The sequence below is a fragment of the Salvia hispanica genome, chromosome 1 (assembly GCF_023119035.1).
Source record: "Salvia hispanica cultivar TCC Black 2014 chromosome 1, UniMelb_Shisp_WGS_1.0, whole genome shotgun sequence".
Lineage (NCBI taxonomy): Eukaryota > Viridiplantae > Streptophyta > Magnoliopsida > Lamiales > Lamiaceae > Salvia > Salvia hispanica.
The window spans coordinates 32572385-32592374 of NC_062965.1; the positions used below are offsets into that span (position 1 = coordinate 32572385).

A 19990-nucleotide genomic window follows, 5' to 3' on the forward strand; every position below is an offset into this window, starting at 1 on the left:
CAGACATTAAAAAAATAATAAAATAGAAACGTTTGCAATACCCAACTCGTCTTTTCATCTTTGAAACATATACCCCGTTGTGGGTGCCTTACACGTGCAATTTATTACACAACCAAAACATGAAATACTACAATAAGATACTAGTAATTAAAAAAGTGGTAAGTTTGTTTAATGGTGGAATCTAAAGGTGCATCAGAAGTTTCTTCAGATCCGATAAAGAAGGTCAGAAATATTTCTTTATTATTTTTGTCTTCATAAAGAGTATACTCTACCTCAAATATCACAAAGTAAATTCCTTAGCCGATTATCGTGCTATGAAATAGTAACAATAAGCCAAAAAAAAACAGTAAGTCGGCTTAAAGACTCTTTCTTTCTGTTGTCAAACATTTACATATATAAATATCTAGAGATGAGAGAGAGAAGGATATATGCGATTGGAGTTGAGTGTAAGTACGGGAGAAATGAAGAGGAAGCTCAAGTAGAAGAAAATCAACGGGTTCTCATCAATTTCATCTCTTTGCTTTTAATTTTCCCAATTCATCTGAACAATTGTTCTCCCTTTCTGTTTGATTTTGTTTTTAGCTTGAATTCATTGCTTTATGGTGTGAATTTGGAGGAGGGGGTGGAAAAAAATGTTCAAAGATTTCATTTTTTCCCATTGGAATAGTGTTGGGTTCGTGTGTAAATGCTAGTCAATTTTTTGTCTTGGAAATGGTATTTATTGTGGTCTAATAAGTCATTAGTTCTTTGCCGGTACATAGAATTCTTAGCAGAAAACAAGATTAGCAGTGGTCAAAATTTGATGAAAATGAGATTTTGGTCATTTTCTTGACAATTAATGTTCAATTTTCGAAATTTAGGAATTTGATTTTCATGTTGAGCTTTTAATTGAGAAACCGTGTTTTTTTTTTCTCTCTGTTGTTGGGAGTGATTGATGTACTGTTGATTGATTAATTCATTCAAATTTTGTAGCCAAGTTGTGTCTGAAAGTTTTGAGAGGAAGGTTGAATCTTGATACAACGTTGTTTACTTGAGATGATTACATTTATGGACTCTAAGGAGAGAAGCAAAGAGAGTGAGAAATGTTTGGATTCTCAGCTGTGGCACGCCTGCGCCGGTAGCATGGTGCAAATGCCACCGGTGAATTCGAATGTGTTCTACTTTCCTCAAGGCCATTTCGAGCACGTTTCGGGCAATCTTGATCTTAGGAATTGTCCGAGGTTGCCTGCCTATGTATCTTGTAGGGTGTCTGCAGTTAAGTTCATGGCTGATCCTGATACGGACGAGGTTTTCGCCAAGATTAGATTGGTCCCGGTTGAAGGGAACGAGGTTGATCTCGATAAGGATGGTGCTGCTGAGGTTAATGGCACTGAGAGTCAAGATAAGCCTTCCTCGTTTGCCAAGACTTTGACGCAGTCTGATGCCAACAACGGTGGAGGCTTCTCGGTGCCTAGGTATTGTGCAGAGACGATCTTCCCTCGTTTGGATTACACTGCTGATCCTCCGGTGCAGACCATTCTGGTCAAGGATGTGCACGGGGAGGTTTGGAATTTTAGGCATATCTACAGGGGGACGCCCAGGCGCCATCTCTTGACAACGGGGTGGAGCACGTTTGTGAACCAAAAGAAGCTCGTGGCAGGGGATTCAATCGTGTTCCTTAGGGCAGAGAACGGTGACCTTTGTGTTGGGATCAGGCGTGCCAAGAACGGGATTGGTGGCGGACCTGAAGTGCCATCACAGTGGAATCCTGGTGGTGGCGGTCGTGCTTTGCCATATGGAGGCTTTTCTATGTTCTTTAAAGAGGATGAGGGCAAGTTGAGTCGAAATGGCGGTGGGAACAACAATGGGAGTTTGGTAAGCAAGGGGAGAAGAGTGAAAACAGAAGATGTTATCGAAGCAGCAACGCTGGGTGCCAATGGAAAGCCCTTTGAAGTGATTTACTATCCCCGAGCTACCAATCCCGAGTTCTGTGTGATGACGTCTCTTGTGAAGGCGGCCCTTCAAATTCATTGGTGCTCGGGGATGCGGTTCAAGATGGCCTTTGAGACAGAGGATTCTTCTCGCATAAGTTGGTTCATGGGAACCATATCATCCGCGATGGTTGCTGATCCTGCTCGATGGCCCGATTCCCCTTGGAGGCTTCTACAGGTTTGACTCATTGAACTCAATCTTGTTGTGATTTCTGTTTTCAAATTGTGAGTTATGTGGTAAAAGTAGCTTTTCAGACTTTTGATATGAAATAATGTGATTGAGTTCTTGATGAGATTGTATGGTCTGTGTTATAATCCATATATTAAGCTTGTTTGATAATGGAGGTGTATCGTTGTAGGTGAGGTGGGACGAACCAGATCTGCTTCAAAACGTGAAACGCGTTAATCCTTGGTCAATCGAATTAGTATCAAATCTTCCTAACATCCATCTATCCCCTTTCTCTTCTCCCCATAAGAAGCTAAGATTACCACATCCTCCTGATTTTCCTCTTGACGGACATCTTCCATTGCCGGCCTTCACCGGCAGCCACCCTCTCGGGTCAAGCTACCCCTTCGGTTGTCTCACAGATAACGCTCCTGCTGGCATGCAGGGAGCCAGGCATGGTCAATACGGTATAACATTATCCGACCTCCATTTCAGCAAACTACGATCAGGTCCATGTCCACCTGATTTTCATCGGCCTCTTGACAGAGCCTCTATACCTATCCGGCCCTCCAACCCCGTTGTCTCTGAACCGAGCAACGATGACAACATATCTTGTCTTTTGACCATGGGAACAACTTCAATTCAAGGATCAACCAAGTCTCAAAATCGGAAGGAAGTCCCATTTGTGCTTTTTGGTCAAGAAATACACACGGCGAAGAAGATTTCTGTAACCTGCTCCAGTGACACTGTTTCCACTCGTCGTACTGTGAATAGATCGGATGAATCCGGTTTTTTTCCTAATAGGAACGATGCACATGAACGGTCATCGACCGATCACTGCAAAGTTTTCATGGAATCTGAAGACGTGGGCCGGACATTGAATCTTTCGTTGCTTGGATCGTATGAGGAACTGCACATGAAACTGGCAAGCATGTTTCGCGTCGAAATCACGGAGATTGCAAAGCACATCCACTATCTTGATGACACAGGTGCAGTGAGGCAACTTGGTGAAGAACCATTTAGGTAAAGCTGATAATTATTTTGTGAATTTCATTAATGCATCTATGTCTATACACTCTAAAATCTACTATGTTTGATGATGTTGCAGCAAATTCTCTAAAACAGCAAGAAGGTTGAGAGTTGTAGCTGATTCTAGCAGTGATAGTGTAGAAGTATAGAGATTTTTGAAGCAGATTTATTACACGTATTGTTAGTTCAGTTATATGTTGAGCTTATTCTTTAGAAAAGTGTGAATGGGTTTGTTTTCTGCTTGTGTTTATTGGATTCTTTTTTCTAGTGTTTGCTTGCCTAAGGCAATTCTTGAAAGATGACCCTTTGTAACTTCAAACTTGTTTCTTGAGCTATTTATCTCGTGATTTATTTTGTATCTAAGGAGTTACTGTGTAAATTGAGCTAGCCACGAGTGAAAAATAGACACAAATATTCTAGTTTTGGTAATTATGAAAATTAAATTGGAAGGATGTGGTTAGTAATTTTTTCGATTTAATTTCTTTTTTTTTTTCCGTGTGAGTTGTGACAGTCATTATAGACTAATTTTTCAAGTTGGAATAAGAGATTTTGTATATAGGCTAATGCAACAAAAGAGTCATAAATGGAAATTAATTGTAAAACAAAATATTTTTAATCTATTGGAGTTTAGTGGGTAAAGTTTGGTATAATTGTAGGAGAAGAATATACTATGAATGTGTATGGAGATACATAGTCTAGAAGTGTGGATTATGATATATGAAAACGAGGTGGAAGGAAGTGATTATTTAAAAGGAAAAAAACAAGGCATGCGTGTGGGTAAGAAAAATGAACTAATGAAGGAAAGGAAATGGAGTATAAAATTATATGTAAAGAAACACAAGTCGTAACTAAACCTAGACTTTTTCGATATTTCCCGGTTCAACCGCCGCAAGTCTTGCTAATGACTATATTAATCAATATTTAATCCCAATTTCCATGCTTCTTCTGAGTTGTTTATCAACTAAACTCATTTTTTAAATACATGAGTTTCTTTCATTTGTTCAAACTTTTGTAATTGTGGTACTTCCCAATAAAAACATAGACTAGATTTCGTCCCCTACTTTTACAACCAAAGTCTTAATAAGTGACGCTAGAAATACAAAATTAACAAATTGTAAATGGTAGATCAAGAAGATTGATAAACAAAACATGATAAGAACGTACACTTTAGATTATTTTTAGTTATATAACTCTAATATAGTCTACCATACCAAAATAATTTCTTATCAATAAGCTCGCTTTAAGAGTTTCAATAATTGTTAATCATTTTTAAAAGAATAATATGAGTAAAGCATAAACTGCATCTGTTGCTAAATCAGTAGAGGGGCTGTGGAAGTAGGTATACATAACCAAAACAAATTACATGGAGTAGTATATTATGTGAATTTATGGCACTGAAATTAATATAAGACCATGAATAGAAGAGAATAGAAGGAGACAAACTCAACTACTATTTCCAAAGTTTTGTTTTATTAGGGAAAGCCTTTATTAGTACAATTGTTTTCTGCATATGCATTCCAAAATTGCTGCCATAGTTTCTCCCAACGCATAATCGGGATCTGTAACATTTTTTATTTTAATTTGCAATTTTGTGAAATATGTTTAGGTATCGTCATACACGAATTTAACATTGGAACTTGATTTTCATGAAAATTAAGTAATTAACATGATCGAGAATCATTCATGCATATACTACTTCGGTATTCTCCATGCAGAATCCTGTGTGCCTCTACACATGTATACTAAAATCTCAATTATAAATTGAGTAAATTAACCCTCGAGAGTACGTAAATATTCTAAACTAAACACACAATTGATGATACCATACCACATTAAAGATCCATTTTTTCCATTAATTTTGTACATGTATGTCAGTATGGATCAATTGATAGTAAGTTATAAATTTGAAACGTTAACATATAATGCATCTCATTTGCTAATGTTATAGTGCTATACTTTTGGATTCATCGATCTCAACTTTATTAAATCTAGTTACAAGACTTTTTAGGGTTCTGCATATAAAAAGAATAGAGTCCTTCACTGCAAGGTGCTTCTATTGAGTAGTAAGCTTATTGATTTTCATAACATTATTGTTGCCAGATTTTGCCATATGATTCATGATTTGGGCTTGCTCGAGACTCAAATTTGTATGTTGGGACCTATTTTCAGGCCCATTTATTGTTGGGCTAAATCAAATTTAATTTAATTTGATCCATTGATTTTCTTTCTAAATATGATGTTCCTAGAAAGGATAAGGAGTAGTTCAACAAAACAGCAAAAATAAAAGGAACACCATTTATCAAATTTGAAAAACACGACCCTCGTCCAACTATGGAAGTGTGCAACCGGATCTTTATGTAAGCAGATGTAGAGATTTCCAACATTAAAACCATATAGATTATTATTGTCTAATATTATTTGAGGACAATATTTCCTATAATAAGATAGTTTAATTAATTTATTGTTACAACCCTAAAATCAATAAAAAAAAATTGCTTATTATTTGTATTGAATAACCCAGTCTAATCAATCATATTATGTTTATCCAAAATTTGAAACATAAAATAAAGAGTGAACTACAAAAATGGTCCCTGGATTATGGGTTTATCTCGCTCATAGTCCCTGGACTTTAAAAATATCGCCAGTAGTCCCTGGACTAAGGGTTTATCTCGAAATTGGTCCTTTTGGCTTTTTTTGGTACGAAAATACCCTTTGATATTATTTTGGGGGGTTTGGACAATTTGGTCTTTTTACACTTTTAACATTTTAAATCTGATATTATTTTAGTTATGTACTAACTTTGATATTATTTTAAATTTATCATCCTTTTTCCCTTTTGTCATCCTTCACTTTGTTTCTTCATTTCAATATTAGATTTAATTTTACAAAATTTTAAATTTTAATTTTTAAATATCAATAAAATTTTTTAATTATAAAAATTATTTAAATAGCAAAAATTAATAGTTATAATCAATATTTGATAGTGTATAGTACTATGTAATCAATAAGGTATGACAACGCCTTAGTTTTAATCAATATTTAATAGCTTTAATCATAAATAGATTATATAACACAATTTATTCTGAAATAAATATGCATCTAATGTAAGACTAATATAATTTTCGTTTATTAATTTGAAAACAATCAAAATTTACTAGAAAATTTCAACAAAAATACTCCTATAAAAAATTTTAAGTATGATCAAATTTTTAGTCAACTTCATAATATTTAATCACAAGCAATTATAACAACCGAAAATAAATGACTACAAAATGTTGACATAACGAGTAATAAGGTTCGATAAGCATCACTGTCACTAGCTTGTCCACTTGTTTTCTTACCTACCGATGCAATAACAAAACCAACTAATTTTGTCCTAATAATGCTGCTTTTCCTTCTCAATAAATAAAAAAAGGTCCAGCTTTCACTCTCTCCAATCTCCAAATAACAAAGAAAAGGCAAAGGTTATTTTTTCGTTATTTAATTGCCCACTTTTTCTAAAACCGTAAAAACAAGAACAATAATAACCACCCAGTTCGCAGCAACAATAATTCCAATAACAAAATAAAATTTTGACACTTAACACAAGTATATATGCAAATCAGTATAAATGATTATCTCCAAAGTTTTTAATGCGCATTTAATTTAATTAAAGTCTCACGATTTGATACATTACTAATTAATTTGCTTTAATAGTCCACCATTTAAGGTTACAAAACTTTTATGATACGGGTAACAAATTAAAATTTAAATCTAATATGGACATTGTCATTATACTAGTGTCACACCCGTGCGATGCACGATCCAATTCATTTTCTTCTCCTTGTACTAATTTAAAACATGGGTTCAGCATTTTAAAATGGGAAACAATATGATTATAAGTTCTAAACTCACAAATGTATACTCATACAATTAAATAAGTTTTGAAAATAAAATTTGAACACAAAACACATATCCATAAGAATGCTTTCGATCTCCACTACATGATCAACAACAAACACACATTGATTACAATTTAATTTTTTTCATAATGTATATAAATATATTATAACTGTAACTGCCGAAATTTAACACCACGTATATTTATCTAAACCTTGATTATGACATATTTTATAACTATTCAATTTCATCGCTAAAACTCGCCTTTTATATATGTATAGATACGATTGGTGCAACATATATACATGTTTTAGAATTTTCTACACAAATAATTCTATCATTTTTTACTAATGCTACACTAATGATACATTTAGAATTTTTCTGACAATTTAAACCATATAAAATACTAGACCCAAGGAAATAGAAAATACTAGAAGTATTTTCTATAGTTTAAGTCAATTTTAATGTAATTACAATGAATGATTGTGGATGTTACCAACACAAAACAATCTAATCGATTATATTAATCTATATCAATCCTTAAACCACAAAAAACTCCAATTAGCTAAACTAAGCTAGCTAATTAACAAATTGTTTAATCTTCAAAGCCAATTTTTTTCCAAATGGCATTTCTAACCCTACTCAAATCCCTGCCCTTGAGCGTCCTCCCTTCACCTTCATGCACCGACAAAGAAGCTCCTCTAACCCGCGCCAAATACTCATGAGGGGGCATTCGCTCATTTTCCTCTTCCTCCTCCTCATACTCGTCGCGTGGCTTCCACTCACCGCCGAGGATCTTCGACCAGTCCGGTACGTTCACGGGCAGCGATCTAGCCATACGATCGACGTCGTGGTTCTTCAGCTTCAAGGGCTTTCGCGATGGCCTACGACGCGCTTGCTTTTTTGGTTCAGCGAAAACGATGCTGCTCCAAACCTCGGATTCCTCGAATTCGAGATGATCCTCGGTGGGCGCTGGAGCTATTGTGGCGGTGGCGAAGCTGAGGTAGCGGTGGCTGTTTCTTGCGGCCATTGCATTTCTTTGCTAAGAGAGATTGGAGAGAGAGAGAAGGGAGAGAGTGAGGGTTTGGTTGATGAGATTTATAATGGGAGTGGGGTTATCTTCGCTTTATTTTACTTCATTTTTTAATTATGATGAGATAAGATTTATCATTATGTTTATTGCTATCATAAGTAGCTTTGGATTGAGAGATAAGATTAATGGGATAGAGTATGACTCAATTATTTAGGTTCGCTACAACAGCAAACAATCGGATAAAGTGAAAAAAAAATCGGATATGACACTTTTTAATGTTATTAAGGACGCTAATTTGTATGTTTAATTATACCGTCAATACTCAACAAATTATCCTTATTATTAGTGTCCCAAATAAAATTAAATGACACAAATGAAACTATGAAAATGTCCTTAAAGCAAAAGATTAAGATAATTTACCTTTAATTTAGGGACGCTTTCTTTTGCGTTCTAAATTATCGTTATTTTAAAAAAAATTCAAACGCTAATAATTGCGTCTCAGTTCTTGTGTCACTAAAAAATACTGCACTAAGTTTTTTTTTAGTGGTTCTTGATTGATTGTGGTGTAGAAAATATTTAAAGTATTATGATTAAAATATAAAAGTTAAAACGATTTAGATTTTTTTAATAATTATATTACTTGAGGACAAATATCTACTACTTGTATACTCAGTTCCAGCACAGCACGCTGACTTCTTCGTTCATTGGTACTACTATTACTTAACAATTTCATCCCTTCTTGCAAATATAAAAATGATTTCGTATATTATCTGCAAAAAACAAAAACTATATAAAATAGAGATCTCGAAAAAGTCTTGATGGAATACGAAATTCGCCCCCATCGATTTCAAACAACAGGGAACAAACGTAAGAATGTTGTCAAAATTCAACCAATCATACGAAGCTGACACGCATGAATTAGGTGGAATTAAAAGTATACCATGATAATTTTAAAAATAATTGTTGTTGTATAAATTTTCATTTCAGAATCTGGTTTTTTTTTTAATTTATATTTCATATATTATCAACTTTGCAGTGTTGTTCTAATTTTACCATAAAATTGGGATAAATATGAGAGGATATATAAATACTTCTTTTATAGTACGATGTATAAATTTTCATTTGATAGAACACAGAAATCACTAATCAAATTAAATGTTTGTGTAAACCATAAATTTCAATAAATACGTATAGATATTGTCCAAGTCCAACGAAAAAATATGATGATTGGAATTACGACATTTAAAAGGGCTGAGAAGATTACTCGTCGAATTCTTATTAGGCTTACTGTTTAAGCTAGGCATTATAAAACTATTTCAATAGCCCAGAGCTATTGGGGATTGGCCCAATCATTTTTCTACCAGCCCTGAAGTCTCTGGGCCACAATAGTTTTATAACCAAATAATGTAATCCATGATCAAAATAATACACACTTGGTTATATTACAAAAGAAATTATTAATCTTGGGCTGAATTTGGAAAGACGGATTGGTTACTAACTTACTAGTTACTACTCCCTCCACTACGTTTACATTATGTTTTTGCTTACCTTTTTTTGTTTAACGACGAGTGTTCCGAATCCGTCTTTTGGGGAAATTCGATTAATACTGCTCGATCGGACTTGCCGATTAAGGTCGAAAGTCTCCCAGTGGGTAGCGGGGTTTGAACCCGTGACTTCAAACTATTCAATTGTATTTTTCTAATGCAAGTATAAAGAAAAAATGACACGATAAACTGAAAATCAGAAAATTAATCATTAGTAGTGAACGATAATATTATTATTGAGGAAAAAATGTATTTGGCTCTCAATTTTAATGAACTGAAAAATGAAAATAAGTAAATGAATGCATACTTAATCAATGTTCAAATTATGAATTAATCTGATAAAATTGACGCATTAATAACTTATACAACGCATTTAATTAATACAATCTAACGTGTAGTATTAATTTTGATACAAGTTTTATGTTATGGTCGTGATTAATTATTTATAATAATGTAAGATGCTTCCAAAATTATTTCACACTCATAATATATTTCTTTAGATAATGCTAAATTAAGCATCTCCATATAAATTTATATATCAAGTTTCTGTCATTCGTCGTGACATGGATTAACTATGCAATCAAATTCGATAAGTTATTCAATATTTTATAAATTTAATCATTAATAAATTATAAGTCTTAAACCATCCAGTATTTGTGAGTTGTATTATCAACCGATACACAAATAATTGATGAATTCTTTAACTCAAAAGTGACGAAGGGAAAACAAGATAAGAAAAGAAAGTATGTGATGATTTAATAGGCAATATATTATATTACCGACCAAGTAACCTAATCCACAACCAAAATATACATTAGAATTTAGAACAAAAGAGTTTGTAATAAGAGACCGCCATCTCATTGACATTGACGCGATGAAGTTTAATAGCCAAGAAATTAAATATATGAAAATTTGTCTTGACTTTGTTTAAAGGTCGACAATAAAGAGCTACAAAATTTCGTGAATCTGCGGATAGGGTAGTGATAAAATACAAATTTATATATTTCCTATGGCCTTATTGACGTTTTTCATTGATCGTATTGACATTTAGAGATTAATGATCTAACCCCTTAATTTGAATATCTAATGGTTATTATTTACTTGTAGTTAGCAATTAAATTATGAGTTAGCAATATAACACTCCCCATATCAACACAGTGTAAAATTTCAAGATTTTAATGTTAACACAGTATCAACACAGTATCAACACAACAACAATCATTGACTACCGTTGAAATTTTGTTGACATTTTCCTGTTGATGCTTTTTTGTGATCTGTTGACATTTTCTAATGGTCCAGATCATAGTTTTGAGTTTGTACAACATTTAGAGTTTTCATTTGATCACATCCCTGTGCCTATAATATTATTAACAATTAATTAATTTCAAACAAGCCATTTGCTTAACGTGTGCATAATATAGATGAGAGTGTTAGGGTGTCACCACCTTTTAAAATAATATCATACCACCATCCCTAGCCAATCATTTACACATGTGGACGATTAATAAGCTGCCACGTGGCAAAAAAAAAACCTAAAAAACATGGCCAACAATATTTTACACACTATACAACAATTTTTCTCGGCCAGCAATATCCAACACGCTATACAGCAATCTATAGCAATCTATAGATTGCTGTGTGACGTTTATAATATTGCTATATACGTTGTGTCACGGTGTTACAATAAAGAGGATTGTCATCTTAATACATCCCTAATTTAGATTATAATTAATTATTTAATTAGTTAAATTAACACAAATTATTGGTTATCGATGGGTTGAGATATGATGCGGTGGCGGCGCACTAGGCTTGAGTTGGCAATTTGATAATCAATTGATGCATGGTCGGTTTGTAATTTTATTCTTTGAATTATTTGTCAATACGTGATTAACAAATTGAATAATCATAATTCTTTTTCACGGGCAGAGACAATATTAGTATTTATTTTAAATGAATTTTAATGCATGTTTATGTCCTATTTAACATACCAGCTATGCAATTATTCATGATATTTCATGATATTTTAAACTTGCCAATAAAGTTTATTTTTTCACTAATAATATTTCAATTATTTTTCTCCAATAACCATCTCTTATTTTATTAAAATTCATGATAATCTTTAAAACTAATTTTGTAAATGTACCGTGGTAATATGATAAAACTCACAATTATTGGAAAATAGTTGCCCACTTGCCACTTAGGGCGGTTAAAGGTAGGGTCGAATAGATTATGAAAATAGAAAAGATGGAAGCTAATTTCTTTAGGGGCGGCAATACACAATCAAATTAATTACTACTCCTATCAATAATTAATTTCTCCGACTTCATATATAAATACCACTCCAATTCCAACCCACAAATCATCATCGCTCACACAAAAGCAACACAAAATCAAAACAATTTATAAGAAAACTGAAATGGGCAAGGACATTGAGGTGGGAGCTGAACACGGCGGCGGAAAGGACTACCATGATCCTCCACCGGCGCCGCTGATCGACGCGGAGGAGCTCGGAAAATGGTCCTTTTACAGAGCCATCATCGCCGAATTCGTCGCAACCCTCTTGTTCCTCTACGTCACCGTCCTCACCGTCATCGGCTACAAGAGCCAGAGCGCCGCCGACCAGTGCGGCGGCGTCGGGATCCTCGGCATCGCCTGGGCCTTCGGCGGCATGATCTTCATCCTCGTTTACTGCACCGCCGGCATTTCCGGTCATCTATCTATCTATCTATCTATCTATCTGTTTATCTCGAGCATTTTATTTTTTTTAAAAATTTAAAATTTTAAAGTTTTGATTTATAAAATTAATTTTTTCGGCGTGGCGAATATGTATGTAGGTGGTCACATTAACCCGGCGGTGACATTTGGGCTATTGCTGGCCCGGAAGGTGTCGTTGGTTCGGGCGGTGTTGTACATGGTGGCGCAATGCTTAGGTGCGGTGTGTGGGTGTGGGCTGGTGAAGGCGTTCCAGAAGGCCTACTACGTGAGATATGGTGGCGGTGCTAATGAGCTGGCCGATGGGTACAGCACGGGCACCGGGGTCGCGGCTGAGATCATTGGAACATTTGTTCTCGTCTACACCGTCTTCGCCGCCACTGATCCTAAGAGGAATGCTAGGGACTCCCATGTTCCGGTGAGACATCGTACCATTAAACTTTGTCATCTAGTAGCATATTCTTTCTGATACGAAAAATAGACATAGTTATTTTATTTTAGATTGTTCACCAAAATTAGTCTCTATATGTTTAAGCATTCTTCTAACAATATTTTAATTTTTGTTTTCCTATTTATTTTTTAATTTATTAATTATATTAAAATTCGTGTCACGATCTCTTTAACTTGTATCAATTAAACTTATTTTAAATCTTAATTATAGGTTTTGGCGCCACTTCCTATTGGATTTGCGGTGTTTATGGTTCACTTAGCGACCATCCCAATCACGGGTACGGGCATCAACCCGGCCCGTAGTTTCGGAGCCGCTGTCATCTATGGCAAAGACAAAGCTTGGGATGATCAAGTATGTGTAAATATATTAATTTTTAATTATTAAATTATATCTTGAATTTGTTAAAAAAAAGAAACTGATCATATACTATTTTCAATCAATTCTTGCAGTGGATATTCTGGGTTGGGCCCTTCGTGGGAGCAGCCATAGCTGCAATCTACCATCAGTTCGTTCTTCGGGCCGGATCTTCAAAATCTTTTGGATCATTCAAGAGTTCTTATTAAAAATAACTTTTGTGGGACTTCGAATAAGGATTTATAATTCAAGATCGATTGGAGCAATTGTAAATTATTAGTGTGATATCGTCAAACGGGCCGTGGTTTTAATGGCCCGAATGATGATTTTTTTCTCTACTGTTTTCTTTTTCGTTCTATTTCGGGCCTTCTCCTTTTGATTCTTGATTTCGCTGCCTGGAGCATCCAAGTGTGACGTTGTTGTAAGTGCACTACCCTCAATTTAATGTTTAAATTTTATGAAGCACTTCTTGTGTTTATATTGTTTGCTATATTTGTTGTTTAAATAAAACGAAATTGTGGTGATAGATTATGAAAATTATGTCAGTCCAGGCTGGCCCAATAAATATGAGAGGCCCGAATTTGATTGCCTTCGATCGGCTGTATTAAGGCCTGATTAAGCATCGGGCCTCACCCAAACTATTAGTTAAAAACCCAATTAAATTAGCTTCTTAACTACTTGTAGTAGTACTTTGAATGCTATCCATAGAGATTATAAGCCATGTAGCCAGCTCAATATAATTTGGAATGTAACATATTACCACGTCTGTCACACTCTAAATAGAACATTTCTTAATCGTCACAAAATTTTATGCAATTTTATTTTATTGAGTTAAATGAAGAGAATAAAGTAGAATAAATAATATTTATAAGAAATGTGTTATTTAGAGTGAAATATTTTTTAAAAATGTATCAATTAAAGTGGAACGAAGGGAGTATATTTTAATTCATAATTCGAATAAAATTTACATGTGAGGAAACATGTCAACTTTGGAAAGTGAACGTTATTAAGGTTGAATCTATAAATTTCATTATTATATAAATTTAAATTTCGAGTTATATATTATAGCACTCATTATGATCAGTGAATTGATCTCAAAATTTCAAAACAATTGATTCAAGCTCGATTTTGTAGCTAATGAAAGTAAATATGAGTTTAATGAAATTTGACCGTTATTCCCTAGACTAGAAATAGCGGCTTTGAAATACAGCTGGGTCTATGAAACTAGTTTCTTCTCCGAGGACTAGTAGTACTACGTGATACATGTTTAGAAATATACGTTCTATGTCTCACTTAAGATGATACGTTTTCCTTTCTAAATTGTCCCAACATGATACATTTCATTTTTTGGAAACTTTCTCTTTCCAATTAATACATCCAACAACTTTTTCTCACTCCTATTATATTATTCATCTTTCCCTCTCTCTATTTTAATACTTATACTCATATTTTCTCTCTCCAATTAAACACTTTAACAAATAACTTCTAAAATTTCATGCCGGCCAAGAAATGTGTCATCTTAGTCGGGACGGATGGAGTAGTATTCCCTCCGTTCCAAGATAAGCGACTCGCTTCTTTTTTGCCCTTGTTTTGGAAAAATGATATAAAATAGTTAGAGTGGAGAGAGTAAAGCAAGAGAGAGAATTATGTAGAGCAGAGTTTTCTCTACATAATTCTTACTTTACTTTTTCTTCACTTCAACTATTTTATATTATTTTTTTGAAACAAGTGCGAAAAGGAAGCGAGTCGCTTATCTTGGGACAAATGGAGTATAATTTAATAATTAATTCTCAAATAGTACTCCCTCCGTCCCACCGAAGATGACTCACTTTCCTTTTTCGTCCGTCCCAACCAAAATGACCCCTTTCTTATTTAGGAAATATTTAAAATACTCAATTATCTTTCTCCTTTCTTACTTTATTAATCTCTCCTACTTTTAAACACGCAACATCCTTTTCTCTCCCTTTTTAAACACTTGTATTTGTAGTAACCTAATGTTATAAACATGCCATTGAATACCTTTTTCTTAAATACGGAGTATAATTTTGTCAAAATATAAATACTTGTTATACTTATACCATGAATATTCGATGATCATTTATATAGCACAGTCTTTATTGGCAATTGTAGGTAGTATCGTACCAATCAATAAATATTAAACAGCATAAAAATTAAGTTCATATATCTCAAACTTTTAATATCACTCGTCATTTCGAACTTCCATCTCAAAATCCTTGAAGGAAAATAAATAACTATAGAATGGGCGTTACCTATAACTTAGAGGGGGCAATGCAGCTACCACTATAAATGTGCATGGCTCTCTCTACCAAATATCCACCCATATTCATACCATAACCATAGATTACCTCTCAAATTAAACACAAGATTCTGATAAGGCGGCTGCTTTTACTATACATGTCCCATGTATACTATTCTCATAAATTGAAATAAGTAAGATTGTTAATTATATATGTATATCAAAATTTACAAATTAAACGTTTCTTTCTAAGATTACTCCATAGATACTCATTTTTAACAATATATCAAAAAAACCTAATCCTGCTAATTAGGCACCAGCATCACATGGTTATGGTTCAACTAACCATGGTCAATGGTTGTGTACTCTCTTAATCACCCCAAGTACCAACATTGATTGTCATTAATTATGACAATATGTGTGTGTGCTTTCTTAACTAATTGCGTACGCTCAAGTCGTAATCCTTATGAGTCCATGAAGAGATGAGCCCCCTTCATACCTGAGTCTGACAGAGCAAAAAAAGTAAATGATGCTTAGTTTTCAGGTGAAGTCAATCTCAATATATTACTATTTACACACTGTCCATTTCCCAACTATAAGCATAGCTACTTCCTTTGTCGTTGGCTGATTGCAAACTGATTGTGTCTTGACTTCCTATAAATATATGATAGGCCAATTGGGTAGTTCCATCTATAAGGGGCTTTTTTTTTGGTTTTCCAGAGGTACCAGGTATGTGTTGTGTTGTGTTGCGCGTGCCTGGCTCCTTGTATGCCATTTGCGGCCTCCTTCCCTAGGCGGAAGGCTGTCGTGAATGGCATGTGTGGAGCCATGCATGCTTTTTGCTCATCTCTTCATTTTGTTTCAACTTTTCTTGTCTTGTTTAACTAAATATACTAATTTAGAATCCTGAATCTATGTTCTGTAATAATAGATACCCTCTCAATCTTCAATGAGATATTGAGAAAAGAAGTGGCTCTTTAAACTTGGTGGTTGATCACAATTCAGGTTATGTTGAACTTGATTGTGGTTATATTATTAATTAAGTTGGAGGGAAGGAACCAATTAAGTGGGATCATGGTTGAGAAACTCAAACTAACTGCTATGTCTTACTCTTGGATATAGTATATTATGGATGATTTTTGTTTTTGTACTTTCTGTGTTATTTCTATTAGTTCACCAGCACCAAAGACCAAAGTGATGCTATGATTATCCTATCCGTTTATGTGACTTTATTAACAGTCAAATTTTTAGTGATTTTATAATTTAAAGAAATTCAATAACTTTTTTTTAGATTTTTTTTTTCATAATAACTAGAGTTTGAATGAGATTGTGGCCTCAAAATATTACTCAATGTGAAAATTTCAAAAGTTTACTTAATTCAATGAAGTAAATATATCCAAATTAATTACGAAACATTACACGATCTTTGAAAAAATAACACAATATTTGAAATGCTGTGTGTGTGAGTTGGCCAAATGGTAGAGTGATTAATATCCGAGGCAAATATCTGATGATGTTCAAGTCCTCCGTGTTGCGACCATTAAATTTAAATTCATTTAGTATAATTTGCAGCAACTAGTAAAGATTGAGTCTTAATTATGTTATGATATTACAAAAAATCGAGTTAAATTCACAATAATTTAGGATATACGATTAGCAATTTAAAAATAACATTTAGAATAAATAAAATGAGAAAGTTACCATCTAAATCGTAATTATCGTAATTTTTGATCTATTATTCTATTTTATTTTATAAATTTTAAATCTTGTTTGTTAAAACAATGTTTATTTTACAATTCGCAATTGTCACAAGTGAGTCTATATTAACCAATTATTTTATTATCACTCGCAATTGTTACAAGAGTGTAAATAGTGAATGCTCAAATAAGGTTTCACTAACAAAAAAAATATTGTTTAGCTAGCACAAATTTCCTAGCACCAATATGTGCTAGGAAAATTCTGAGCACTTTCACATGACCCAAGTGGTCGGAATTTAAAAGAAATTATGCACTTTCCGAGCATGTTCAACGTGCTAGAAATGACTCTGCAGGTTATTGGATTGAAATTGGTTGGTAATTATGCCAAATTTATGCTTTATTTTCTTGATGTTATGTGTAACTGATTGTTAATTTTATGTATGCATGTATTTGGGACTGTTTATGCTTCATAAATGTGAATAGAAGGGAAATGAAATTTTGTTGAGAAAAAAAAGAAGAGAAGAAAGTCAGAGATTGGCCAACACCCCTGCTCATCAGACATTAGCAAAGAATGTGTCAAAATGCAGTGATTTTCTCTCTGTCTTCCATCAAATAGATGAGGTAGAATGTCTAGCTAAACATAGCCTTTTCTTAGATGATTGATTGTCTAGCTAAACATAGTTTTTCTTAGATGATGGATTGTCTAGCTAAACATAGCCTTTGTCTTCTAACTAAATGAAAAGCTATTTCTTGCTTGCAGTTGTAACAGCCCGCCTTCCTAGGGTACAATAAATGAGGCGACTGCTACCAAAACGAACTTAAAGAATTCAACATAGGCTAGAGTTTCATTTAAAGAGTTGACCGAAAGATTTAAAGGAAACATCAGAGCATTTAAATCAACAACTTAACCTAGAAGCTTAAATAAGAAAGAGAGAGGTATCATAAATTACGATCAAAGTCTCAAGAGTATGACATAGTTTCCAAGATGAGAACTACAAGAAAATCAAAGGCCTCTAAACCGAAATGGAAAACAAATATCCAAAATACTAAAGTGTTTCAAAGAGAATTCAGCGGAAAACGACCAAGAGAAAGTGTAGTTATGTATGAAGACACAACTACGCTTGAAGTTTCAAGACATCCATCCTAATTAGTTAACATGCTCAACACCCGCCACCGCTCGTCACCGTTCAACCTGCACATAAGGAAAACACATGCAGGGCTGAGTATTTTGAAATACTCAGTGAGCTCATTGCCAAAACGTTTATAAGTTATGCCACCCTTACCAAGTGAACTCGAGTTTTAAGCAGTTATAAGAGAATATCACGAGTATCACAAAATATATTTTCATAGACTGGCCAGTCAAAATAACTCCCCATTTTCTCATCAATTTCCACAATCACAATCTTTCCATGGTGCGACGAAAGTGTGGCCACACTTTTCGCCCACGAGACCGACCGACTAGCAAGGACGGCTTCCGATCCCCTCGTGTACACAGCCTGGTAGGGTTTGCGGCCCATACTCAGACCCGAATTCGTATAATCATATCCATAGCCCTATAGCCCAATGGAGCAAACTTACAAGCTAGGCATCAGGCGCACAAAATCACAATAAAACAGACATAGGCATGGCATAACAGTTAAACCACCCTTATAACACCAATCGATATTTTTGCAAGAAGTAAAAGGGTTTAAGAATAAAGCCCACCTCGACTGCTTAGATTTCAAGTAGTTTCGCTTTTCCGTTATCCGGCTTCGCAACCAAAGTTTCACCTTTTAATCACATAGGCACATATCACAAATTAGGTTCAACACTACTCTTACTCATGCATGTCTCAATGTTGGGGATAATCGCAGCGGAAAAAGCAAAACAAATAAATCCACATAAGAATCTATTTAGGTGATTATGTGGGTCGATTCAATTTCATGCTTGAACATGTAGAAACATATAATTGCGCAATTAATCACATAATTTAAATTAAATTATGTTGTTGAATACTTACAACAATGATTCTCCAAAGAATCGAAGTGGCTTGCTACTTCTCCACGTGTAGATCTTGAAGCTTGATTATGAATGCAAGACCAAAGATCTTCTAACCTATGACCCTTAACTCTATAGATCTAAATTCCTTGTGGGAGGAATCTCTTAGAAATTATAAGAATCTTGAAGGAGAAGACAAGAAAGCCAAGTGTGGAGGCTAGGGTTTGTGATAACATATGTCTCATCTCCTTACATTCTTATTTATAGAGTTTATGATGGGCTAGGTTAGGGATCTATGGGGCTTGGATTGGGCCTCCCCAATTGGACCTTCTTTACTAATTAAATTATAACCCATAATTTAATATAAGGCCAATGGAATATTTCTTGTGCCACTATAGAAGAAATATTGACCGCCCATCCAATCCGTGATTACAAGCAATCCGGGTTAACCTCTTTAATATATTATTTCCCGTGTCTAAGACTTTCTATATCCATTAATTAATTTGTAGTCTGCTATAGACTTTAAATTAATTAATATCTTTATTTCCAGGAGTTTGTCTAGTACGAGATGTATATTAAAAATATACTTTTCCTTTTCTATTTGTTCTTGGATTAAATCCAAACCGGCCGGGTTTCCGAATAATAGAACTTCTCTCGAACACCTCTTGGGGATATAGTCAAACCGCGCAGGCACACGATTCAATGTAATAATAAAACTGACACCATACTAGTTATTAATTACTACTACCCAAGATATCAGGAATATTGGGTTACGAAAAACCCGCACCTATTGATAAGTCAAAGCAGCGTATGATTAAATAACGTGTGTCCTATATTATTACAAAGATTAGGAAATATTAAATCTTAGCAGAGGAAGATCCGAGTGATTCATCATCAATATTCTCACCCACGACCAATCAT

The 19990-nt window shown here is 34.2% G+C and overlaps 3 protein-coding genes across 3 annotated transcripts; 2 read left to right on the forward strand and 1 right to left on the reverse strand.

The window, feature by feature from the left end:
• Positions 1-339: 339 nt before the first annotated feature.
• Positions 340-3523, forward strand: LOC125201591 (auxin response factor 18-like). Its single transcript, XM_048099765.1, has 4 exons — positions 340-496; positions 973-2148; positions 2330-3159; positions 3245-3523. Exons 2-4 carry the CDS (start codon positions 1036-1038, stop codon positions 3312-3314), a joined length of 2013 nt encoding a protein of 670 aa, XP_047955722.1. The 5' UTR covers positions 340-496; positions 973-1035; the 3' UTR covers positions 3315-3523.
• A 4013-nt stretch (positions 3524-7536) lies between these two features.
• LOC125202445 lies at positions 7537-8132 on the reverse strand. Its single transcript, XM_048100838.1, has one exon. It carries the CDS (start codon positions 8072-8074, stop codon positions 7640-7642), a length of 435 nt encoding a protein of 144 aa, XP_047956795.1. The 5' UTR covers positions 8075-8132; the 3' UTR covers positions 7537-7639.
• A 3845-nt stretch (positions 8133-11977) lies between these two features.
• Positions 11978-13616, forward strand: LOC125201411 (aquaporin PIP2-2-like). The gene is made up of 4 exons (XM_048099502.1): positions 11978-12329; positions 12456-12751; positions 12995-13135; positions 13234-13616. Exons 1-4 carry the CDS (start codon positions 12038-12040, stop codon positions 13345-13347), a joined length of 843 nt encoding a protein of 280 aa, XP_047955459.1. The 5' UTR covers positions 11978-12037; the 3' UTR covers positions 13348-13616.
• The last annotated feature ends 6374 nt before the right edge of the window (positions 13617-19990 follow it).